A 24,163-nucleotide genomic window follows, 5' to 3' on the forward strand; every position below is an offset into this window, starting at 1 on the left:
CCTGCATCGGCAGGTGGACTCTCAACCACTGCGCCACCAGGGAAGCCCCAGTAATTATTTTGATTTCCCTTTTTTTAGTCTTTTTTTTTTTCTTTTGGCTGCACCTCGCAGCATGTGGGATCTTAGTTCCCTGACCAGAGATCAAACCCGTGCTCACTGCATTGGGAGCGCGAGTCCTAACCACTGGATCGCCAGGGAAGTCCCTTTGCATATATATTTTTATAAAATTAGGATCACTGCATAATGTTTTCTTCATTGAATGTTAGGTAGTAAGCATTTCTCACATCATTAAATAAGAAATCAACGTTTTTATTATTATATCATAATCCATCATGCAAGTGCGTCCCAGTTTATTTTATCAGAACCCCTTAGTGGGCATGAAAGTTGTTTCTGATTTTTTGCTATTTTAAGTAACACTGTGATAAACACTATTGGACATAAACTCATAATCATTTCTGTGTGGAATTAAGAATAATTTTTTTAGAAACAGAATTACTATTCCAAAGAACATAAACTTTTGAAAGGTTTGGTAATAGAACTGAGCAGCTGCACATGACATTTTGAAAGTTTTAAGTAGATTAAGCAAGTAGTAGTAGCAGTAGAAATTCACAGCTCCTTCTCAGTTTCCCAGTTTCCGCTGCTTTCGAGCTCTTTAGTCTTTAACCTTGATCCTTGTGACAGAGAGGGATGGATGTCTCTCTAGGACCGGATCTCTGCCCTCATGATTTGTTTCATGTGACCATCAACCATCCACCCTATTGTTACACATTCTACCCTGACCCTCAGCTTGTCTCATTTCCCCGGTCACAGTTGCCTGTGTCTCTGGAGAGCTACACAGCGCCTCCTGAAGACAACCTGGCGCTCCTTCAGCTCTACTTCCGGGCTCTGGTTACTGGTGCGCTCCAATCACGCTGGTGCCCTGTGCTCTATGCTGTGGCCGTGGCTCATGTCAACAGCTTCATCTTCTGCCAGGACCCAAAGAGCTCGGTAAGTTACGTCCCCGTCTCCAGAGGGAGGGAAGGAACCTGCAGTTGAACTGAGCCAGCTGGGGAGGGGGTGAGGGCCAGGCCAGGCGAGTGATAGGCCCATGGCCTGGTGCCACCTCTCCCTCTTCTGCCTCTAGGATGAGGTAAAGGCTGCCCGCAGGAGCATGTTGCAGAAAACTTGGCTGCTGGCAGATGAGGTAGGGTGGGGCACATCTTGGAGGGTGGGAGAATGGAGGGTCTTGGGGAACAGAGATCTCAACAGGATCTCACTACCCACTTCATAAAGTTTCTTCCTTCTCTGCAGGGTCTTCGGCAGCACCTTCTCCACTATAAGCTTCCTAATTCTGCCCTTCCGGAGGGTTTTGAGCTGTATCCCCAGTTGCCCCCTCTGCGTCAGCAGTACCTCCAGAAACTGATCTCAGGGGTGCTCCAAAATGGGGTTTCAGAGACCTAGTATAGCTGCTGCAGAGGAAGAGATGGATACATTCTCCTGGGGTTCACCAACAGATGCCTGGCCAGAGAGAAGGGCTTTGTGTCCTAAGAGTGTGCAGGAAACAATAGAGCAGAAGGCTTGCCTTCCTAGGAGCAAGCTCTTTGAGCTTTCTTGGAGATTGGTGAGCCTACCCTTATGTCCTGATATCTGGAGCTCAGGATCGGGGGCTTTTGAGGGTCTGTGCTGGGAGTGAGGGGTGACTTAGCTATATACCCCTTCTTGGGGACAAGACAAACTAACTACACCTCTTCCTCTCCCCACCCCAGGCCAGGGTATATGAATACTGGAGCTGAGCATTGAAATAAAGAATTCTTTTATCTTCTGGGAATTTGATTTGGACTGATTTCAGATGTACTAGTTCAGGATTGGTATCGAGGAATGGGTTATCTCTGGGGGAAGCAGGACTACTGTGAGAGACATGGGGGAGGAATCATGAATGGGAGGTGAAAACTGAGTCCACATCTGGGACAACAAAAATGTGGGTCCCAGTTCTGGAGTGAAGCCAGGCCAGGGTGGTGCTCTTGGGAATGGGGGGGCGCTTCTAGAAGGACTCTCTCAGCAGTCCGCTTGGAGTGTAGGTGTGCTAAATGAGGTTAGCATCTTGTCTCCTTATGGTCCCCTATTTCCATCAGCTGCGATCATGAGACAAGAAGAAGCCAAAAATCAGACTGGTGCAGTAGCTGTCTATCTTAAATCTGTTTGGGCTGCTATAACAATACCACAGGCTGGGTGGCTTTTGAACAACAGACATTTATTTCTCACAGTTCTAGAGACTGGGAAGTCCAAGATCAAGGTGCTGGCAGATTTGGTATCTGGTGAAGGCCTGCTTCCTGGTTCATAGGCAGCTCTCCCATGGCAGAAGAGGCAAGGGAGTTCTCTGGGGCCTCGTTTTATATGGGCGCTAATCCCATTTCACCCATGAAGGTGGAACCGTCATGACTTACTCACTTCCCAAAGGCCCCACCTCCAAATACCCTCAATTTGGGGATTCCATTTCAATGTATGAATTTAGTGGTGGGACTGTGGTGGGGGCCTGGAGGGGAGGTGGAGTGAAAACATTGTCTATAGTGCTGTTCTACAACACCCCTTCCACTGTGGACTTTATTGGTGATAGGCAAAGGCTGGGGAGGAGTGGATCAAAGCGTAAACTGATTCATTGGTTTCTTTCTTTCTTTTGGTAGTTTCTAGGTTCTTTTGCCTGAATTCCAACACTAAGCTTTCTGACAGTGTCATTTGCTGTGAGGAATTACTTACCATCATTGTGTTTATAGGTCAGGGTGAGTGCAGTGTGCTGTCAGTAGGTAGAGAAACCACTCGTCATAAACGGAGCTGCCGAACACAGAATCATACAATACGCTTCACTCAGCAACTCCCGTATCTGCAAAACAGCAATAGCTCTCAAACTTATGTGAAAAAAATCACCTGGACAGTCAGTTAAAACAGATCACCGGGCCCTACCACCAGTGTTTCTGATTCAGTAGGTCTAGGGTGAAACCCAAGAATTTGCATTTAACAAGTCCCCAGGTACTGCTGCTGTCCAGAACCAACCGCGCTTGGGGAACTATTGATTTACAGGGACCTTGCAAAGTAAATTCTGTGACCTCATAGTGAGAGTTAAATAAGGCATGGGTACCAAACTTTAAAAAAAATCACTGTTGTGTCTACACCCGGCACTCTACACGCAGAGACTTTACCAAGTAGCTAACTACTATAACTTCTTTTTTTCAGTGTTTTATATTAAACAGGGCTCAGCCACTAAAATTGGTATTTTGAGCAAAAGAATGAGGAAGACACAAAACCACCTGACGGTTGTGTGGCCCTCTCAGTTGTCGGGTGCTTTGTGATTTACAGAGAAACTTCCCTTCCTATGGTTTTGCCGGTGGTAGAGAAACTGTCTCAGAGCTGTTGTGATTTCTTCACCAAAACCAATTGACTAGGGATGCTAATACTAGCACTCTGGTCTTCTGACATCAAATCACCAAAATCACAGTAAGAAGTTGTGCACAGAGTTGACGCAGGCAACGGAATTATACGAGGTGAACCTTGAGATCCTTCCCATCCTGGGGTCTGAGGTGGGAGTGGCCAGGCCGGCTTTAGGACCCAGCGGTCTCCAGCGAGCGACTGGACACTCCTATAAGCGGCAGTCTGGGCTGAAGTCGAAAGGTCTGACTCTGCAACTCTGGCTGCAGTGGGCCAGTCCGCTCAGCCGGCTGCTGCCGTGGCTCAGAGCCGTGGGTAAGTGCCTTTTGGCAGTCAGGGAACCATCACATAAGAGGCACCTTCCTAGGCTTGGGGACCACAGTCGAGACAGAAGGGGTCCCAAGTGGCTTCTGCAGAGGCCTCGAACTCTTGCAGCCAAAGCTCCTGGGTCAGTGTGTGGGGAGTGCAGGCAGAGAATTGCAGGGGGTGCCTAAATCTGAGGATCCAGATTTCGGCTGGGGAAGGAGGAACAGGCCCTAGGGTCTCAGCACCGCCTGGGGGCAGAACCACCAAGGTAAGTCGAGAAAAGATCAGGGAACTGCAGGACCGAGTTCAGCTCGGTGCCCAAGGCATCCACTGGGAAGGGCTCTCCAGGGGAAAAACTTGCAGAGACAAAAGCGGGCACCACCACCCTTTCCACCCCCCTCCCCCAGCCCTGCCTTCGGTGACCAGAGTTGTCTTGGCCCGGGCTTCCAGATGCTGGTGTGCCCTGACTGGGTGGGGGTAGGGGTGTGGCTGTGAGAGGCTAGGGCAGCCGTCTCTTCATCTCCCATCCCTTTAAGCTCTGTGCCTTCTCCCACGCCTGCTGTTGCCCTGTCACCTTTCAGGTGCCATTCTCTGCTCTAGCTTGGGGTCCCAGGCACCTTTTCCCCCCTCCTCGCCCTTGCCCCTGCCAGTTCCAAGCCCCTGGGACCTGAACATCACCACACCGCCTAGGCGCTTTGAGCCAGCCTCTCCCCTGATTCCCCAGGTGAGCTCCTAGCTCCTTCCTTCTCCACTCACCACGGCAGACCCTCAGGCTGGGGCAGGTGCCCTTGACCCTTTCCTCCCTCCCTGCTCCCAGGCCCGGAGGGGCATTGGCTGTTCTCCACCTGCAGGGCCAGCAGCTGACGCGGGCCCACACAGTGTGGCCGGGAGTACACCAGCAGCAGTGTGGTGGTGACAGTGAGGCCGCCGGCCTCTGAAAGGCATGCAGTTGTGGTGGGCGCCGGACGCCGGCCAGTCTCTGTAAGTGCGGAGCAGGAATAGACGAGGGTGGTGACCTGCGAATCTGAGGTTCTGTGGTCAGGGGAACCAAGGCTACGTACGCACCACTTTGCGTCTTGGGGTATTCCGCAGTGACAAGCGGCCAGGGCGGCTTTGTCCCTTCTTCCAGCGGAACCCGGGGAAAGGTGGCAATAGTCGCCACCAAATTAGCCGTACCCAGGAGCCTTTTCCTGCCAAGTGGAGTGTCCCTAACCAGCCACCAAGGGTGGCTTGAGCTTTCCTCAGTCTCCATTAAGCCTCGCGAAATAAGTGTAAAATCTAGGGAATTTCCTGCCGGTCCAGTGGTTAGGACTCTGTGCTTTCACTGCTGGGGGCCCAGGTTCAATCCCAGATGGAGGAACTAAGATCCCGCAAGCCGCTCGACGCGGCAAAAAAAAAAAAAAAAGTAAAATTTAATTTTATGGTGTGCATACCTAGTCTCCCCATTCCTTCAAAATCGACTACGTCCTCCAAGTCCTTCAGATAAGAACTTCTGAAGCTGCCTCTGTCAGCAATCTCTGCCCTAGGCGGGCGGCCCGAGGACCAATGGTCAAGGGCCGGGGACTCAGCGCCTGCTTTCCGCAGTATCTCAGCCTATGGAGCCGCGGGCGGCAAAGGTGCCAAGAACCACCTGTCACCGGCGCATGGAGTCTTCCTCTCCTCCGTTTTCCCCCTTGGTCGCGGGGAGCTGCCTTACATCCTCGTAGGGCAGCAGGGAGAGGACTCCTGTCCGAGAGTAAGCGGAGCCAGTGTGAGGGGGACGGCTCAAGCGCCCCAGGGCGAGGGCTGGGTGGAAGGAGAGGGCGCTCCTGGGGTTAAGACCTCAGCACTGAGAGGGGAGGGTCCCGGACCCCCGCTGATTCCGGCCCCGGACGCCCGCCGGGGAGCCAGGAGAGCCAGCTCGTTCTGCCTCGGAGAGTCTCCGGCCGCTGAGAAGCACGCGGCGACGGAGGGGATCGGAGGGGTTCCGGGGTCGCGGAGCTGGGCAGGAGTCGGAGCGGATGGGGGTTGCCACCGCCGTCTTTCGGGTACTTGCTTGCCTCGGCGCGGGCCGCTCCCGCCTCCAGCGCTCAGCGTTGAGGTCGCAAACCTTCCCGCGGGCGCGCACGCACACGAGCTCCTTGGCGTCCCCAGAGCCCTGGGCCTGGCTGGGAGCCCCTTCGCTTACTCCAGTCCCCGGGGCGGGGGCCCTCACCCAGCGCCCGGGTGGTCGCTCGACGGCTAGAGGGCGCGCCCCTGAACGCCGCTGCCGCGGAGCTGCGCGCCCGCGAGCTGGAGCCGCTGCTGGTGGCGGCCGGAGGAGGCGGTCGGGCGTACCTGAGGCGGGAGGACCGAGGCCGGACTCAGGCCACCGCCGAAAAACTGCAGAACCGCTCGGCGGCCCCGGGAAGCGGCGGGAGAGGCGGGGCGGCGGGTGAGGGCGCGGGCTGCGGCGGGGAGGAGGCCGTGCTCCCCCTCCCCGCGGCCGGCCATCCCGCGGTCTCTCTGCAGGTGGAGGGGACGGCTGGACGTCGCGGGCCCCCTCTCCGCCGGCCGGCCGCTCACCGCGGGAGGGGGCGGAGGGTGGCCAGGGCTGCAGGGAGGCCTGGGCTACGCTTGGCTGGGCCTCAGCCGGCGGCTTCAGGGGAGACGGCGGCGGCCACCCGGGTAGGTGAACTTTTGGGGAGGGCACCTGGGCAGCCTGAGAGTGAAGTGAGGTTAGAGCCTTAGAACAGACCTAGTCCCTCGGGAGACAGTTGAGTTAGGAAAGGTGTTGAGCTACGCTCCAGGTCAGAGTAGGTAGAGTAATAGCTGTTAGAAAAGGAGGTCAGATAAGTTGCAAATCACACGTGCAGATAGGACTCCCTCGATTTTCTTTTACATCCAGGACCTTTGTCATCACAAGTCCCGTCCTCGATCTGCAGCAGTCCCAGGAACTTACAGCTGGCTGAGTTAGCAGGCTGAGCAGGGAGGCAGAAAGCCAGGGATAGTTTAAGTCAGCAGTTCTCAAAGTGTGGTCCCTGAGCCAGTAGCATCAGCACCACCTAAGAAGTTGTTAGAAATGCAAATTCTCAGCCCTCTTCAACCTACTGAATCAGAGATTTTAGGGGAGAGTCCCACTATCCGTGTTTTAGTCAGTCCTCTGGGTGATTCTAATACACTCCAGAGTTTGGAAACGACTGCTATAAAGAAACAGAGCCTTTGTGTCTGTCTGGGCTGTACTGTTCATAAGTACTTTATATGCATCGTCTCCATTATCACAGAAGTGGAATATGTGGGTTGGGCCTCTTCCATTTGATAGCTGAGGACATGAGATTAGAGAGGTTCAGACAGACAAGGAGCCATCTCTGCCAATGTGAACCAGGCCTTCAGATTCCAGCTGATTACTCCTTTCCCACTTCTCTGGCCCCTCAGCTCCCACATGCAGTTGGCAGCACCTGTACTGTAATGTGAGTGTAGAGAAGGCCACACTGGGGTTTCCACTGGGAGACTCCAGCTTCCCCACTGTTCATAAGCCAGCTTCCCAGCTGTGAGGCAGCTGTGTGCCCCTTAATCCCCCATTTTGTAGCCAAACCCTCTCTTTCAATTTCCAGGGGGCGGTGCCTCAGAGGCTGACATCCTCTGGGCTGATGGGGAAGATGGGGTATCCTTCATACACCCCAACAGAGACCTGTACCTGCAGCCTCTGCCAGGTGTTGGCCCCTATCCCCCACCTTTCAGCTAGCCTAGCCCTTTTCCTCAGTCCCTCCCATCTGAGCCACCAACTCTGCACTGTGAACTACCTGTTCTTGCACAGCACAGGAATACTTGGGAACTGGGCTGTCAGTTGTAATGCCAGTATGGGGCATTCTGGTCTGCTTGTCAAATATCTCTTGCTATGAATTCTCTTCAACTACCTGCAAGCTCAAGGATCCCAGAAGAGGAAGCATACAGGCTTGACAGAAGTCCCCCAAGCTCTCCCACCCACCCTAGATGCCTGGCACTGCTCCTTGTTCCAAAGTCCAGGACTAAAATTAACCATGAGGCTGGAAAAAGTACGTATGACCTCATGCTCACCCTGCAATATGAGTGCTTTTACTCATAGTCATGGAGAGCCATGGAGAGGTGGAGATTCGATTCTACCTCAATCACGGTCTTTGCCTTTTGAAAATCTGCCAATGGCAGGCAGAGCTCCAGTTGGCCAGATGCATGTGCCCAGAGGGCATGGAGCTGGCTGCAGATAACATCACCTGCGTGGGTATGTCCTGCCTGTGTCCGAGGTCTGGACTACTGGGGCCATGAGCTGTGGGGAGCAGTAGGGCGCGGGAAGGATGCCTGCTGTGTGCCAGGCACCATGTTGGGTGTTGGGCAGGGGATTGGAGGTGCATCTCTGCCTTCAAGGAGCACATAGTCTAGTGGTCTAGTGTGTGAGGGGAGATATCTATCACTATCTCTAGATATACATCTACATTTATATCTAGATATATCTCATAGTGACAATTGCCATGGGATGTGTAAAGTATTTTAGGGGTTCTCAGGAGGGAGAGGCTGCATTCATTTAGGATAAGTGGGGAAAGCATCATGGAAAAGTTAACACTTGAGCTGAGTCTTGAGGCATGGGTAAAACTTGGGGTAGAGGGACAGAGAGGCGTTTCCCACTGGAGATGTGTCTTTCTCTCTAGACCTGCCCACCCCTCAGACCCTTTGATTCTGATGGTGGCTGTGATGTTGATCTTGACACTGAGACTTCCTATGGTGTGTGGGGTCCTGATTCTGGGTACGGAGCATCCAGCAAGCATGGCTGATTTCTCCACTGAACTGATGGGCTTCTGTGGGGTCCCGGGGGCAGACATGGCTGATTTCAAGACCTCTACTCCCAACAGAGCTGTGGTAGACTCCTCTGGGGTTCTAAGAGTAGAAGCAGCTGGAGAGGCCTGAGGACAACATTTATCTTAATGGGCATCTGGAGAGGTGTCCTGGGAAGGGGGCAAGTCAGGGCGGGCCTGATGGCCAGGTAGAGAGTGTGCCGTTTTTCCTCCCACCCTCAGTGAACCATAAGAAGTGGCAGGGCCTGTGGGGATGAGGCTGCCAGGCCCTGAGCTCCAGCTGAGCAAGCTCACCTCCACCATCAGGACAACCCCCAACCCCTACTACTTCCAGGTGGGGCTTGGCCCAGCCCAGTCCTGGCCTCTGCCCCCAGGGCTTACGGAGGTTTCCCAGTAAATGTCACTCTGCTCAGCTGCGTCCTCCCCCTCCTTCTGAGAACCTGTGCACTCTGAATCCCTACCCTCCATCCTGCTCCCTGTTGTGGTGAATTATGTATCGCAGAGAACGTCTCGTCCAGACCCCTTGTGTAGAGAAGATGAAGGTCAGAGAAGCTCCCAAAGGGAAAGTAAGCTATCCAAAGTCAGCTCTCATCCCCAGTTCTGGGATGGTAGGGACCTTAGGGTATGATTCCTTTGGAGCAAGGGTTGCCTCCACCCCAGGGTGTCTGCAAGGACCTAAGGGAAGCCTTAGCACAGACTCCCACCCCACCCCCTTACCCCACACCTGCCCTCTCTTCTGCCCTGTCTCTGGCCTAGTCACCGTCACCCTTGCAGGGTTTGTACTTGGAGACATGCCGTGATGCGGAGAGCTCAGACCCTCAGAGAGGGCCAGCTGGGCGTATGGAGGGCAATCAGGGGGACAAAGGGGACCCTCAAGGACCCTCCCCAGACCCAGTCACCCACTCACTTCCAACCTGTCTTCCTGCAGAGCCCTGGGCCATGATGCCTTTGGAGAGGTCTATGAGGGACTGGTGATTGGCCTTCCTGGGGACCCCAGCCCCCTGCAGGTGACTATCAAGGTGAGAGGGGGTGGGGCTTCCAGCTAACAGTAGGAAAGAAGGGTCCAGGAAGGAAAGAACAATGGCTGGAGCTAGGGTCAACCTGCCTTCCTGAAGTGTCCAGGGTACTCAAGAGCTCTGCCCTCTTCCTTCCAAGACGCTGCCAGAACTCTGCTCTCAACAGGACCAGCTGGATTTCCTCATGGAGACACTATCATCAGGTAGACCTGGGGCCAGGGGCAGGAGTGGAAGATGGGAGGAAGGCACCCAGAACTGCCTGCACATATAGCCTCTCTTCACCCTGGGGCTGAGAGGTAGCAATTCTAGAGACACAGAGGTTCACTTCAGTCTGTGGAGCCTAGAGCATTGTTTCTCTCCCTGCTGGTGATGGGATATGTGCACCACTGGCTCAACAAGGTCAGCCATCAGAACACTGCGCTGCGTGGGGGCCTAATTCTGCTGGAGTTGATGTCTGGAGGGGACATGAAGAGTTTCCTGAGGCATAGGCGGCCACAGCTGATGAGACCCTTCTCCCAGCCCTCCAGGCCCCTCTGAAGACCCTGTTCATGTGTCCCCAAACTTGCATGGTCTGATGCACCTTCTGCCTGACCCAGGGCCAGCCATCACCTTTGGCCATGCAAGACCCTCTCCAGCTGGCTTGGGACATAGCCCAGGGTTGCCACTACCTGGAGGAAAATCACTTCATCCACAGGTTGGAAGTGATCCTGTCTCTGGGGACCCCGAGCCCAACTCCTTCCCCAAGGAATAGCCCTTCCACATAACTTTTAAGGAAAAGATCAAGGCTGGAGTTTCTCAGTTCTGGCAGTGAATTTTTTACCTGACTCTGCAGGGACATTGCTGCCAGGCTGCCTGCCGAGCTGCACCAGACCCAGTCAAATGGCCAAGACTGGGGACTTCGGGATGGCAAGCACTGTCTACAGGTGTAGGACCTGGGGATGTGGAGAAGGCTGATTCTCCAAGGGAGTTTACCAGCACCTTTGGGCCATTTAAACAATTCATCACTCCTCTCCTCCCTCATGTAGGGCCAGTTATTAACGCAAGGGGAGCCAGGCTCTGCTGCCTGTCAAGTAGATGTCCCCAGAGGCCTTCCTGGAGGGCATCTTCACATCCAAGACAGACTCCTGGTGATAACACACCCTCCCCTGCCTTGGGCCACCTCATGTGAGGGAAAGGGAAGCTGTGCCTGATGGGCTTCACTTAGTTCCTCCCACTTGTGATGCAGGTCTTTTGGAGTGCTGCTCTGGGAGATCTCACTGGACTACATGCCCTACCCTTGGCACACCGATCAGGAGGTGCTGGACTTTGTCATCTGAGGCGGATGGATGGACCCTCTCAGGGGCTGTCCAAGGCCTTTGTGAGTATGGAGTGTTGCCTCAGGAGGCAGGTCTTTCACAGCCATGGGTTGGCATGAACTCCCGCCTCTCCCCAGGTACCACATCATGACCCAGTGCTGGCAGCATCAGCTTGAACTTCACCCTAGTTTTGCCAGCATCTTGGAGGTCTTCAATACCGCACTCAGGTGTGCCCCCTGACCTGTCCCGACCACCCTGGACTTGGGGGTCAGGAGGGAAGCCATAAAACAACACTGTGGCCCCCTGCTCCCCTACCCTCCCATTACAGAACCCTGATGTGCTGAATTCACCCCTTCCAGTGGAACTGGGACCCATCCTGGAGGAGGAAGGGGCTGGGGAGCCTATCTTTGGGGGACCTAAGATGTCCACAGACCCAAGAACCAAGTCTGGGGAGCTTGAAGAGCTGGGGAGGGAGCCTCCTTGGCCCCTGGCCTCAAGCCCTCCAAATCCAGGGGTCTCCAACCTCAGAACCTTTGGAATCCCACCTATGGTTCCGGGGTCCCAAAGGGCCCTGAGGGTGAGGACTCTGGCACTGAGGGTAGCAGTTCCTCCCTGCGCTCCTCCCCAGGCTTCTAGGTGGCTTATGTTCCAAGTAGCCTCTGTCCCCCACAGTCTGTGCTGTATGTCTGGGCCTGTCTTAGGGCTGGCCTGGCACCATGGACCCTCCATCCTGGAAACCAGTCTCAGGCTTCCTGGGCAAGAGTCTGGCCACTCCCAGCCTTTGATATTTGGGACCAGAGGATACTCCCACAACTCCCAGGTGTAGGAGGGGAATTGAAATTGCCTCCTGCAGGAAGCCTTCTCTAGATTGCCTTTACCCCACTAGCGTCCTCCACCTGGGCAGCCCCCAACACTACAGATACCTCTAATAAAGAGCTCTTCTCATATCCTCCAGTGATCCGAGTGGATGTGAGGGATGCCAGGGAACTGAGAAAGAAGGGACCAGAGGAGGGAGGGGATGAGGCCTGAGTCAAAGCTGGTGTCTTTGAGTTTTATTGGGAAGGGGAGTCCATTGTAGTGTGGGAGGTCAGATCAATAGATCTAGTACCTGTGAAAGAAAGTTCATTATCTGGCTTCTCTGGAGAGGTATGGAGCCCCCTCAGAAGAGCTGGGCTGAAGAAGAAGCCACTCATCCCACTTCTACTCCTCCCTCGCCCGGTAAGTTAGTGTCATCAGCTCTGGGAACACTGGGGCTTTTATGGGGGCCAGGCCCTGCGCGTGCAGTGTGTCCCGTAGTGGTCGGCACCTGGCCCTAGAGGACCGTACGAACCGCCCCGCACCGCGGGGTTTCAGTCTCTCGCCTGCATGCATGGCGGGGATGCAGGCGCAGGTCCTTCTGTCAGACCCTCCGGTCCGCGGGGACAGGGGCCCAGCCTCATCTCTCAGCCAGGCTGGCCAGGATGCCAATGAGATTGTCCAGCCCCAACAAGTAGCCGTCCTCTCGGTTGCCTTCCTCCCAGGGCCGCCGGTGGTCCAGGGTCTGGCCGTCGGGGAGGGGCGTGGTCTTGCCGAAGTCGATGAGCCATACGCCGGCGCGGTGGCAGTGATCATGCACGAAGAGGAGCGAGCTGCCGATCACCTGCCGAGTCCCACACCATCAGGCTACGGCTCTAATCTGGAGAAGCCCTCCACCCTATTCCCTCACAGACCACAGACCTGGTACCTGAGCCTACTCCTCTTACCTCGTGCTTCCTAAAGAACTCAGAGACCTCCAATGTGTCCCGGATCTGCTGCAGGCGGTTCAGATACCTCCTCTGGAGAGGGTAGAGTAGGAGAGGAGAACAAATTAACTAAACACCAGTTGAACCTCTGCAAATATGAGGAGCGCCATGATGCACGCTTGGCTTGGCAAATACCGTGGTGAGGAAGGCACAGGCCCCCACGTGGCGCGCAGCCCCGAAGGGAAGGAATGTAAAGCAATTACAACACAATGCGATAAATGCTATGATGGGGGTCACATAGGGTAGGGTGCTACATAAATTGACCTGACCTGGGGACACCCCTAGGTATCAGGCTCCCCAACACCTCAGGGTTCTGGGATCCCGCGCTCACCAGCACTTCGGCATCCCCTTGCACAAACTCCTCGAAGACGCGGATCACCTGCTCCCGGCTTCGCGTGGTCTTGAAGTCTGTGCTGCAGGAGCCGTCGGCTTTCTGTAGGAGGTGGGCAGAAATTGTCAGGGGCCCCGTGCCCGCCCGAGGGGAGAGGATCAGGCCAGGGCAGCGGTACCTCCCGTGACGTTGAATGCCAGGGACAGCGAGACTACCGCCAGAGGTTGCCTCTTCCGGGGACTGTCAGGGTGGGAGGTCAACATGGAGGACAGACACCGCACAGTGGGGCTGGGGCGGGCGAAGGGCCCGGGAGGTGCAAGGCGAAGCGGGTCTGGCTCACCTTAATGCCCTCGATGCGGAAGCCGAGCGTGGTACTGGAGCTGATGCCTTCTCGCCACTGCATGTAGCGCGGCTTAGTGACCGCGCGCTGCGCGTGCTCCTCCTCGGTGGGTGCCGCAGGGTCTACGGCCAGCATCTTCTTGTACATGTCCTTTCGCAGCTTGGGCCGCTCGCGGGCTTTGGTCAGCTCCTCTTCCAAGTAAGTCCTACGGAGGCGCAGGCAGCGGCGGGGCTTGAGCGGGCGCACACCCGGACCCTGTAAAGCACGGCCTTGGGCACGCGTAGAGCGCTCGTCCCCGCCCCGGGCCCTTTACAGGTTCCCTCCTGCTCGGTAGGGCACGCGTACCTGACGCCCATCTTGCAATCAAGTACGCAAGGCCCATCGAAGCCGTCGAGCAGGTCCTGCAACTGCAGGTAGCTCTCGCCGTCGCGCTCCACCACGCCGTGGAAGGCGGGCACGCAGCCGCGCAGCGCGTCCGCCATGAGCCGTGCCAGGCAGTAGCGCTCGGGCTCTGAGCTACGCTTCAGAATCAGCCCGCTGGTGCCCGCCGCCTTGAAACTCCCTGCGGGCAGGCGCTAGTTAGTGCTGCCTAGTCCCTTCCTGCCCGCCTCCACCCACCTCCCCCGTGCCTGCCCCGTGCTCACCCGTGTGCCCCGCCAGCTGCACCCAGGCGTAGCGCTTCTTGAAAGGGCTCATGACGGGCAGATTGACCATGGTCCGGATCTTCTGCCAGTGGCTTTTCTGAAAGCGACACGGTCCCGGTCTGTAAGTTAGCGTCTGCATAAGCCCTCCTTCCTCTGGAACATGGTCTCGCCCTGCCCGACCTTACCATAAGCAGCTAGGGCCTGATGAGTCAATCATTCATTCGCTCAGGGCAAGTTTATTGTGAGCCTGTGTGGCGGACCGTGAGACAAGCACATGGAGGTGACAGACATCCAGCTCTTCAGTGTGCTGAAAAGAGCCCTGGGCTCAGCGTCAGAAAGCTCACGTTTGCGCCCCAGTTCTGCTGCTCCAAAGCTGCATGGACAGGTTACTAAACTGCTCTGTCGAGGTTTTAGGACCTTTGTGAGCATGAGAATCACATGATGGTCACTCTTCTTAAAAAAAAATGCAGATTTTCAGGTCTCCCACAGGGAAATTCTGAGCAGTCTGGGGTGGGACCAAAAATTTGCATTTCTACCAATGCCTCCGGATATTCTGCGGCCTGAGAAACCTCTGAGCTCAGTTTCTTCATCTGTAAAATGGGGAAATAACCACTCTCGCTGGGTTGTTGTGAGTAGTAAATGAGGCTTGAGTGTGACAGATGCCCCCACCCCCAACCCATTCCTTGGCATGAAGCAGAAGCTGGACAAATCTGGATTATTGTTTCATTTACGTGGGACCATTGGTTCCTCTCATTTAAGGAGAAAGACATGGAAACAAACCATTACATAGGCCCAGGGCAGGGAGGCCAGCCTGGTAGGGCCTGGAGAAAGAGTGGCTTGGGGCTCCCCAAGGCCCTCTTGCTATCCCTGGATGCCATCTCACTCCTAGCCAGTTGACAAGACCCAGGGCACCCTTAGTCCTGATCTGGACCCAGAAACCTGGGCTTTGAAAATGGGATACAGAGCTGAGGGTCTGTCATCTTAGATGAAATTGGGAGGGAAATGTAGATTTTGGTGTACCTTTTGCCTCTTGACCATTGTGTCTAGCCTTCAGCCAGTCCTGAGAGTATCTCATACTCTGGACCTTTCCTCTTCCCACTCCAAACTCATCAGTCCTGTGTCTACCCAATGAAGTGCGGAGGTTCGCTCATCCAAACATTGTGTCTGCTGCCTCCTCCCAGGGTGCCTGCCTTTTAGAGGAGTTACGCGTGTGTGCCTCCACAAGCGTGGAACCCAGGAATCCAGCTTCCCTGACCAGAGGGTGTTCTAACAGGGAGAGGGAGAACTGGCGTGCTGGCCTAAGCAGGGGAGGCTGATGACCATAAAACCCCTTTCCATGGGGAGGAGATGGAAGCTAGTGACAGAGCACTGGATGGGGAGTCCAGAGTTGGTTCCAGTCCTGGCTCTGTCACTTTCTAGCTGAGTGAACCCAAGCGAGAATTTCATCTGTGTGAGCCTGTTTCCTCTGGACCTAGCTGTTGTCATAACACGAGCCACCATTTACTGACCGCCTACTGCATGCCAGGCACTTCTCATCTCCATCAGACAGCATTGCTCCTGTTCTCCTACTGAAGTCCCTACATGGCACACTAGGGTGTGATCACTTGTCCAATCCCCGGGGATCTGGGGGTGTAGCCAGAAGCAGCCCACTAGAAGCATGACATCTCTTTCAAAACTCCCTTTTTCACTCTTTAAATACATACAAGGTTTGCATTATGCTGCATAATAAATCCAAGTTTTATTATAAAACTCTCCCACCTCCGAATCCTCAAATAAAATTCCAGGAAGATGTATGTGCTGTGTGTATTGCGTGGCACCATCCTATACCCTCTTCCCCCACACTCAGTTTGAGATTCGTTAGGCTGCTGCACATGCACAGCAAGTGCATGAGGTGGTAATTATTGCCATTTTACAGAAGGCAATCAAAGTTCAGAGAGTTAACATCCCCTCCATCCCTGCTCCCTGCCCCCAGTCTCTGCCTTAAGCTCCAGTTCAACCCCCTCCTCATGCTTCAATTGCCCCAGTAGGTTCCAAAATCCATGCTACCACCCAGACTCCCTTTAGGGGTCAAAGGGGACCCTGCAGGAGAAAGAGTTTTGCACAAGATGAAGCAATTTGCAGCCACAAGGTGGTATGTTTTAATCACTGAGGAAACACTGAGATCTGTCTGGGGACCCCTCTCTGTTGGCTGGACACTTTTGCTTCATCCAAAGGGATGGGTTTAATGGTGGGGCTTCGGGCAGCTTTAGGGACTTACTGGCAGAATTTGGGGGACAGTGGGACCAGAATGGACTTTATCAGAGGGTACATCTAGTTCTGTAGCCACCCTAGCAGAAGAAGGAACCAGCCTTGGGTTAGGTGAGATGGGAGAACGGCATCATCCTTTCTTCTGGGATCATGTGGGAGCAGTGAGTGGGGCTGGAATGTGGAAGGTGTGCCTGGTAGAAGAGGATTTAGTACCTGCAGTCCTGGGCTACTGACACTTGATTGATGTGTGATAAGATAGCATGGACTTGCTCCCAAGCTGAGGTAACATGGGGTCATCTCTCCACCCTCCCCACCACAGTTTTGTGAGGATCATATCAGCCAAGAGCAGCAAAGACTAAGGCTGGTTCCAGACATGTGGGTTACAAAGGGCTTTCACACCCATAATGCCATCTCAGCCCTCTCAGCCACCTCTTGAGGTTGGTTGGTAATGACAGGATTTAGTTCTTCTGCCAGTAATGCATATGGTCAAACATGGAAGGAGTTGATGCAAGTATCATGGAACTCTGTCGTCTTCCCTCTTAGGGAGCTACCTCCCCCAGGGAACATAATGCATATAAAGATGCATGTATCCAAAAAGGTTCTGGGAGAATCATTCTTTGGTGGGTGGGTGGAGATTTGGGCACACGAACAACAGCAGGGAATATATTTTTGAGCAGGTAAGGCTTTTATTGTATGAATATCAGAAAGCAGATTTATAATGTTACAGAGTGAAATCTAGCTGAAAAGAGGGCTAAAACTCCATCCTCTGGCACAGTCTATTCCGCCACATAAGTCCAGGAAAGCGACTCACAGCCAAGAGGCTACCCAGACATCTTGGGACAAAAAGCTCAGGAGAGCTGACCATGTGAAAGAGTCTTTGATGAAGTCACAGGAGGACCCTCTGATACTTCCTCACTCATGGAGCTGGACAGGGAGCATCTCTCTCTGGGCAGGGCTTAGCTGGATATTAGCCTCAGACCCTCCTTTGTCTGAGCTCTATTTGGAAGGCCTGAGGACTCTCCTCCTTCTCATATCACACCAGATATTCAGTGTATCTTCTGCCAGAACGGATCCTTTGCTTCGTCTTTGGTATTCATCCCCATCCTTCCTGACTTCTACTCCCTACGTCCAGCCATCCAGACTCTGGCTAAAGCTCTCTACAACCCAACCCCCTCGCCATGTTCCCAATACTCTATCAAATAAGCACTCCTGGTGGCAGTGGTGATGAGAACAATCCGTTTAAATTTATAAGATGATTTGCACCAAGGTATAAGTGACCCACGACTTCACCCTCCCAGGGGCATTTGCTTTTTAAAAAGGAAGCCTGTTAACCTAAATTCTGCTCTATAATTAGTGAGAAGTGAAGTGTGGGAATTCTGGGTCCAGGACAGGATCGAATCCAGGTCTCCTTACCCATCCTGGAGCACTGAGAGAAGAGAACCAAACGAACAAGAGTCAAACACCCTCTCTTCTGCTAGAGCAACACCCTAAAATTGTTTTAAGAGGCAGACAAGGCCTAAGAATACAGTCATGCCAGCCACCCTTGGGGATAGGGCCCCAACTCCTCTCCTGGCCTGTATGGTTTTCCCTGCCCATGACTCTTCCCTCTACCGTAGGAAAGGACCCAGGAGGGAGGCAGGCTGCCCAGTCCCAACTACCTTGCGGGGAGCCCAGCTCCAGGCTCTGGGAAGACTGTGCGTGGCTCCTAGGAAGAGAAGTGAAGGATGTACAAGCCGGGCAGAGCCTCCCCTCTCTTCCCGTTGTCCACCCAGGCCTGAGTTGTAAGGGGCTGGCGAGCTGGGAGCTGCCGAGCACTGCCTCAGCACCCTTCTCCCAGGTGCATCCTTCACGGTCAGCCAGCCGATGGGCTCTGCTTCCTACCTGGGGAAGCCCTAAAGGCAGCCTGGGCGGGCGCACTGTGCCGCTCCCGGCCTGGCCGCGAGGCAAAGTCCGAGCCGGGCCCTCCACGCAGACGCAGGCGGCCTCTGTCAACAGCCCCTGGCTTATCTGCCGCTGCCTCGGCTGTTTGCCTTCGGGGAGGCCCCGGCGTGCTGGGGGTTGGGAAGGCCTGGGACTCGCCGCCTTGGAGCTGGAAGGGCTCTCAACGGCCATCTGCTCCAGCTCCTGCCGCGCCGGTGACAGCGAGGCCCAGAGTGGGAGAGGCCGGCCGAAGACGCCCAGTCATAGCTGCGACTGGTCCCCGGAGTCTTGACCCAGGCTGGCCTGTCTACGTTGTACACGGTCCTGAGCCGCGGGACCTCCTCCGCCTTTGGGAGGAAGAGCGAAGCTGGGGGCTTCCTTCCTCCAGCGCCCGCCTCTCAGCTGTCAGAGATTTGAGCGGGGGAGCGGTGGGCCCACAGCTACTTCTCCGGGTTTTCGGAGGTGGGGAGGGAGGAGTCCTTCACTTCCCCACATCACCGCCTTAGAAACCACTGGGCGGCACCCGCCTCCTTTCAGGCGCCAGGGTTGCACCAGGAATGATCGGGGATCAGGCGTACCCTTACGCCGCGGGAGGAGAGAGGGACTCCCCGCACCCTACACCTGGTGGCGGAGTGTGTTCCTGCTCTATGAGACTTTTCCCTTCTTCCTCTTGTGTCACTTACAAACCACGCCGCCCTCTGGGTAATGTAAGTCTCAGGGGTAACTGAGTCACGGAGCCACGGCAAGTCATTACAGTGACTCCCGCGCCTCGTCCAATCCGAGCGCGGGGGGAGCCCAGGTTCAGCAGGCGCCGGCCACCCCGGCGCGCGTCCGCTGCTCTCACCGCCCTTCTGGGCAGGCCCCGAGCCACCAGAGCCTGCGGGGCGCCCTTCGCCTCTCCCTCCACTCCAGGGACACTTGCATAACGTGGATCTAGAGCAACTCCTTCGCGTTGACCGCGGATAGTTATGTGAAGTATTTGGCCTTGGTTAAAACCAGGGGGACAAGACGGCTATCCTGGGCGCGGCACATGCGGGAGGGGCAGCCACCGGTAATGACTTCACCGCACCCTAGCCTAGGTTATCCGAGGGTCAAACCTGGCCCCGGAACATCCAAGCTACCAGAGGCGGAGGTCGGCAGGCTGGTCCCACCCTTTCGGCCTCAGTTTACCTTCTCCCGGGCCAGAATTAGGAGAAGTAAAGCGGAGGAGGGCTGCGTTCCACCCCCTGCCAGAGCTCCCAGTCCCGCGCCCCTCCCTTCCCTGCGTCCACGCCTGGTGCGGGCGCCGGGAGCAGACGGCGGCGGCTAGCGAGCAGAGCCTGGAGCGCGGCTCCACTCCCACTCAGGAGAGGGAAACCGTGGCAACGGCGGGGGGTGGGGCCGCGGCGCGGGAGAGGGGGAGGCAGAGAGGGAGACTCGTTGACCCCACTCTCCGAGAGTTCGTGGGGCAACGCTAAGCCCCTCCGATCCCTCCAACCATCTCTCAGCCAGCAAGTCACGCTCCCCTCCCCGCCCCCTCCCCGCTCCCCGTGGCCGGTCGCAGACTCCTCCTTCCTCTCTTAGACGCCCCAGGGCCCGGGCCGCGGCTCGCCTGTGGAACCGGGGTGACCACTGTAAAGGTGAGGGGTCGGCCCGGCGCCTCCCTTTGACCCCCAATGCCCTCCTAAAGAGTGAGAATCGGACCCGCCGGGGAGGGAGCTGAGGGCAGGAGTCGGTCCGCAGAGAGCTCAACGCAGGTCCCCGCGCGCAGCCCCCGCGCCCCGCGCTGGCCCCGCCCCCACGGCCAGTACCTGACCCACGTCCTCGCTCGTTTCCAGCTGCACGTTGCCGCGGCTCCGGCTCTCGCTGTCGCTCAGAAGATCGTCCTCTGAGTCCTCGGGCAGCGACGAGGAGCCAGTGGAGGAGAGCGACGAGGTGGAGAGGCGGCGCGGCTGCTGCAGGTGCGACGAGCCCACGGCCGGGAGCCAGCCACCCTCCGGCTTGGGCGGGCCGGGGCTGGCCGGGGGCACGTCCGACTCCTCGGCCGTCACAGTCAGCTGCGGGATCACCGGGGCAGGGGGAGCCCGCGGAAGCCCGTTGGGGATCTTTCCCCCCCGCCGCTTGGCCCCGCGGGCCCGGGGCTCCCCTGCGGCGGCGGCGGCAGCGACCGCGGCGCAGCGCGCCTCGAAAAGCAGGCGCAGCTCCCCGACACTCCGGCGCGGCGCCCGCTCCAGCCCGGGGCTGCAGTGCCCCGCGCCTCCCGGTCGCGCCATGCCCGTCGGGCCCCCGGGCAGGGTCATTTCCCAGCAACAGAGCCGCCGGGGAGCCCACCAGCCCGCGGCGCGGCGGGTACTGGAGCCGCTCGGCGCCCCAGGCTTGAGACTGCCCCGAGGCGGAGCCTGCGCGGCCGCTCGCCTGGGCCCCGCCTCGGCCGCGCCCCCCGCCCACTCCTTTCACTTTCAGAGAAAGCGCGGGCCTCCTTGGGCTCCTGCCCAGACGGGAAGGCTCCCTGTTGCTCCTCCGGGTGGCCGGGAAGCCCAGACCTCCTGGAAACACACAAAACCCGGGCCTGGCCCTCGCGGCCTCTCAGTGCCCACTCTCGAGAAGACCGGAGGGGCTGCTCCGCCCCACGCCGTGCCGCGTCCCCGGGAGATTCCTCCTGGCAACTCCAAGGGCCCCGACCCCGCAGGGGAGAAGCTGATCCAGCTCTTGCTCTCGCACCCAGTCAGTCCCTCGGGCTCCTTTCCGCGTTCCACCCAACCTGGGCTAAGGCTTCCACGTCTCCGGGGCTTTTCTCCGCCCGGGGCCCCTTCGGCACAGAGTTCAAGGCCTTCGGCTTCCCAAAGAAGCCTCACCCCAGGGCATGTGCCCAAGTGGGGACTCTGTCTTGGGAACGAGCTGAGGCTTCTCCCCCTCCCTACCCCTCCAGCTCCCCACTTCCCGGCTGGCAGAGTACAAGGTCAGGGGGCGGGACCCGGATCTCTCCAGGTTTTCCTGGCGGAGACCTGGGCAGCATCCCTGGCTGCTGGCTGGCAAGGGCTGAGCCCTTCTTCCTCCTTTCCTTTTGAAGTTCGGGGCTTGGAGTCTGCTGTGGGGCTCTAAGCAAGTCATTTCACCTCCTTTGAACTGCTGATTCTCCTTGGCAGGGTTGCTGTCCACCTCACAGGATTGATGTGAGAATAAAATGAAAGATGTGATATCTCGAAAACGTTAGAATCATTTTAGTGTGAGTGGTAGAAAGAGCCAGACTCAGGTTCACCACACCCCAGATGTGATTTTAGGCAGTCTCTTCACCTTTCTAAGTTCCATTTTCTTACTTGTAAATGTAGGAAAACCTCACCTGACCCACAGAGTTGTGGCTGTGAAACTGGGAAGAGGATGCTAATGGTGATGAAGGATCTCATACACTGCAACGTTCTCAGCAGTGGCATCATAGTGGCTGGTCTTTGGTCACTTCGCATGTTAGCGGTCAGCTGAGCTGCAAAGGCTGCTTTGTGTAGAAGTCAGCATTTCACAGCATTTCCTGTTTTCCCCCAAATGCCATGAGTGAGAATCCCTCATCAGGTGCCCGGTGCCTAGGGGTTATTGGGGGACCTCTGGGGAGACTGCCCTCAGAAGGACGGCCTCTGAGCTGATGAAGGCCAAAAGGAGGAGCTTTCCTTTCATTATCTCCCTTCAGCCAGAATTCAAGGATGACCCAGGAGGAGAGAAAAGGAGGGTTCAGAGAGACAGTGGGAGCCTTCAGCAAAGAAGAAAGGAGAAGATCCCTGGGGGGGAATTGATGAAGAAGGTAAAAGTGTGGAAGAAAGAGTGGGAGGGGGAGGAAGGAGGAGAAACTTAAGGAATGAAGGAGTGAGAGAAAGAAGGAAATACAGGAGTCTGAATACTTAAGTCCTCTGTGGAGAACCTGGGGAGACACATGGCTATTTCTCTGGGACACAGAGGTCTGCAGGAGCCTGGGTGTTTGGGTGAGGGGTGTACTCAAGGGCTTGAAGGCCCAGAAACACCCATGTCTCTTGCTCTCACTTCTCTCCCTCCTTCAGAGCTACCCTACTTAATGGTGGGAGCTGGGAAGGTACTGCCCTCAGAGAGGAGACTGGGGGCAAATCCAGGGTGGAGAGAGTCAGCAAGGACCTGTCAGAACTGGAAAGGTAGGAAGAGAAGCAAGAGGAGGGAACATGTACTCCACACCTGTGTGCCAGTCAATGGATGGGCAATGTTGGAGGCATGAGCAGGCTGGGAGCTGGTGTCAATCTGGCCACCACAAGAAAACTCAGGGCAATTCCTTTTTCTTCTTGTATTAGGCACTTGTCCAAGGCCAGCAACCAAAGAAGAGGTCTTTGCCGTACCTGCCCAGGTGTTCCTCACTGGGAAGGTAAGGGCAAACCTGGGAATTGCATATTGAAATGAGAGTTAATTTCATAGATTTTAGAGTGGGAAGTACTTTTATTTTATTTTATTTATTTATTTTTGGCTGCATTGGGTCTTTGTTACTGTGTGCAGGTTTTCTCTAGTTGCGGGGAGCGGGGGCTACTCTTTGTTGCGGTGCGTGGTCTTCTCATTGCAGTGGTTTCTCTTGTTGCGGAGCATGGGCTCTAGGCACGGGCTTCAGTAGTTGTGGCACGTGGGCTCAGTAGTTGTGGTTCGCAGGCTCAGTAGTTGTGGCTCATGGGCCCACCTGCTCCACGGCATGTGGGATCTTCCCAGACCAGGGCTTGAACCCGGAACCCCTGCATTGGCAGGCAGATTCTCAACCACTGTGCCACCAGCGGAGCCCGGGAAGTACTTTTAGATGCCTCTATCATCCTCACAGTACAGCAGAAGTAACAAAGGGGTTAAGTGACTCAACCAAGGAGGTTAAGGCACTTGTGCAAGGCCACACAGCTAGTTGGTGGAAAAGCCAGAGTGTATCCCAACTTCTTTTTTTTTTTTTTTTTAATTTTATTTATTTATTTATTTATTTTTGGCTGTGTTGGGTCTTCGTTTCTGTGCAAGGGCTTTCTCTAGTTGGGGCGAGCGGGGGCCACTCTTCATCGCGGTGCGCGGCCCTCTCACTATCGCGGCCTCTCTTGTTGCGGAGCACAAGCTCCAGACGTGCAGGCTCAGTAGTTGTGGCGCACGGGCCTAGTTGCTCCGCGGCATGTGGGACCTTCCCAGGCCAGGGCTCGAACCCGTGTCCTCTGCATTGGCAGGCAGATTCTCAACCACTGCGCCACCAGGGAAGCCCGTATCCTAACTTCTATTCCTGTGCTATGCACAGTTTCTTAAATTAACAACTTGTAGTTCAGTCCTTAGTTCCTTATCCAGTGAAGGCAGAGTCTGACTCCACCTACCACAGGCAGAAAGCATAAGGGGGCAGGGTTTAGGGGTCCCAATATAGCTGTGGGACAAGGTCAAAGGGTTCTCATGTCCTCTTAGGTGAGCCAGGAATGACCTTTCAAATCCTGGAATCCTGTTTTTGTGCCTCAGTTTTCCCAGTCCTTGAAGCTGAATAGATGGATGTGAGTAGAGGGGGGTGGAAAAATCAGGTTGACTACTACCTAGGTGGAGGAATGGCCTCTTGTGTGCTGCAAAAAATGGAGGTATGAGGGCAAAGAAGAATGTTTCACGGTTTTGATGGTCATTAGGTGGCTGATCTGAGATGGGCCATGGGAGTCCCTGTGTCTTCTCCACAAGGTCAGCTATGTGTCTGAGGACAGAACTGATCTTTCTTCTTCTTGTGGCCTCTCAGTTCAGGGATCCTCCTGAACCCTAGAAGCCTGCATCCTGGGGTGTCTGAGTCTTCACCCTTCTCCATGTCCTTCAGGACCTATCAGGCATGAGGGCTACATCCCTCCTGGGGGTAACAACCCTGGGGCACAAAAGCTGGGGAAGGGGGCGCCTAAAGAATGGGGTGTGTGAGGTGAGGTGCTTCTGGTTTTATTCCCTAGCCTGCCTCAATTAGGTTTGTTCCCCCTCTACGCAACCCACAGGGCAGCACCAGTGGCCCCAGGGGCAGGAGCAACATCACCACTCACCATCTCTATGCCAGTTTCTGCTTCCCAAGACCCCGAGGCAGGGCCTCTCACCTGTGGGAGAGAGGATGAATGGGCCACCTGTTTTTTGTTGGGTTTTGTGGTTT

At 55.8% G+C, this 24,163-nt stretch overlaps 3 protein-coding genes across 5 annotated transcripts in view; 2 read left to right on the top strand and 1 right to left on the bottom strand.

Annotated features, from left to right (window-relative positions):
* Positions 1–1,832, top strand: part of RPAP1 (RNA polymerase II associated protein 1) — an 18,856-nt gene extending 17,024 nt beyond the window's left edge. For 2 of the 3 annotated variants that reach the window (XM_055088309.1, XM_024118299.3), the window contains 3 exons: positions 811–987; positions 1,124–1,183; positions 1,291–1,831. In XM_055088309.1, the coding sequence (XP_054944284.1) occupies positions 811–987; positions 1,124–1,183; positions 1,291–1,440 (387 nt within the window). In that variant the 3' untranslated portion in view covers positions 1,441–1,831. Of the gene's footprint in view, positions 1–810; positions 988–1,123; positions 1,184–1,290 lie in introns of all 3 variants that reach the window. The other variant, XM_007111712.4, reaches the window with a different exon arrangement.
* Positions 1,833–2,119: 287 nt separating this feature from the next.
* On the top strand, positions 2,120–11,436 carry LTK (leukocyte receptor tyrosine kinase). Its single transcript, XM_028495096.1, is given in 27 exon segments — positions 2,120–2,150; positions 4,242–4,421; positions 4,514–4,625; positions 4,627–4,686; positions 5,290–5,453; positions 5,601–5,712; positions 5,714–5,732; positions 5,962–6,118; positions 6,196–6,351; positions 7,278–7,376; positions 7,769–7,925; positions 8,346–8,440; positions 8,712–8,735; positions 8,738–8,881; positions 9,396–9,508; positions 9,645–9,703; positions 9,895–10,002; positions 10,098–10,199; positions 10,338–10,352; positions 10,354–10,428; positions 10,531–10,632; positions 10,731–10,862; positions 10,938–11,005; positions 11,008–11,027; positions 11,129–11,187; positions 11,189–11,290; positions 11,292–11,436. Coding segments are annotated over 27 exon segments (2,610 nt in total).
* A 415-nt stretch (positions 11,437–11,851) lies between these two features.
* On the bottom strand, positions 11,852–20,424 carry ITPKA (inositol-trisphosphate 3-kinase A). Its single transcript, XM_007111711.3, has 7 exons — positions 19,854–20,424; positions 13,897–13,993; positions 13,598–13,814; positions 13,253–13,457; positions 12,913–13,014; positions 12,543–12,614; positions 11,852–12,439 (listed from the first exon to the last, which is right to left on the bottom strand). The coding sequence occupies exons 1-7, from the start codon at positions 20,340–20,342 to the stop codon at positions 12,236–12,238; spliced, it is 1,386 nt and encodes a 461-aa protein (XP_007111773.2). The 5' UTR covers positions 20,343–20,424; the 3' UTR covers positions 11,852–12,235.
* Between the last annotated feature and the right edge of the window lie 3,739 nt (positions 20,425–24,163).

The sequence above is a fragment of the Physeter macrocephalus genome, chromosome 11 (assembly GCF_002837175.3).
Source record: "Physeter macrocephalus isolate SW-GA chromosome 11, ASM283717v5, whole genome shotgun sequence".
Lineage (NCBI taxonomy): Eukaryota > Metazoa > Chordata > Mammalia > Artiodactyla > Physeteridae > Physeter > Physeter macrocephalus.

What these genes read in the sequence shown, in the direction of transcription:
- ITPKA (XM_007111711.3), bottom strand. Translation starts at nt 20,342, where the DNA reads ATGACCCTGCCCGGGGGCCCGACGGGCATGGCGCGACCGGGAGGCGCG. An exon ending in TCCGCATCGAGGGCATTAAG is followed by an intron (nt 13,015 to 13,252) that starts GTGAGCCAGACC and finishes CACCTCCTACAG; the next exon opens with AAAGCCGACGGCTCCTGCAG. An exon ending in AGTTCTTTAGGAAGCACGAG is followed by an intron (nt 12,440 to 12,542) that starts GTAAGAGGAGTA and finishes GGGACTCGGCAG; the next exon opens with GTGATCGGCAGCTCGCTCCT.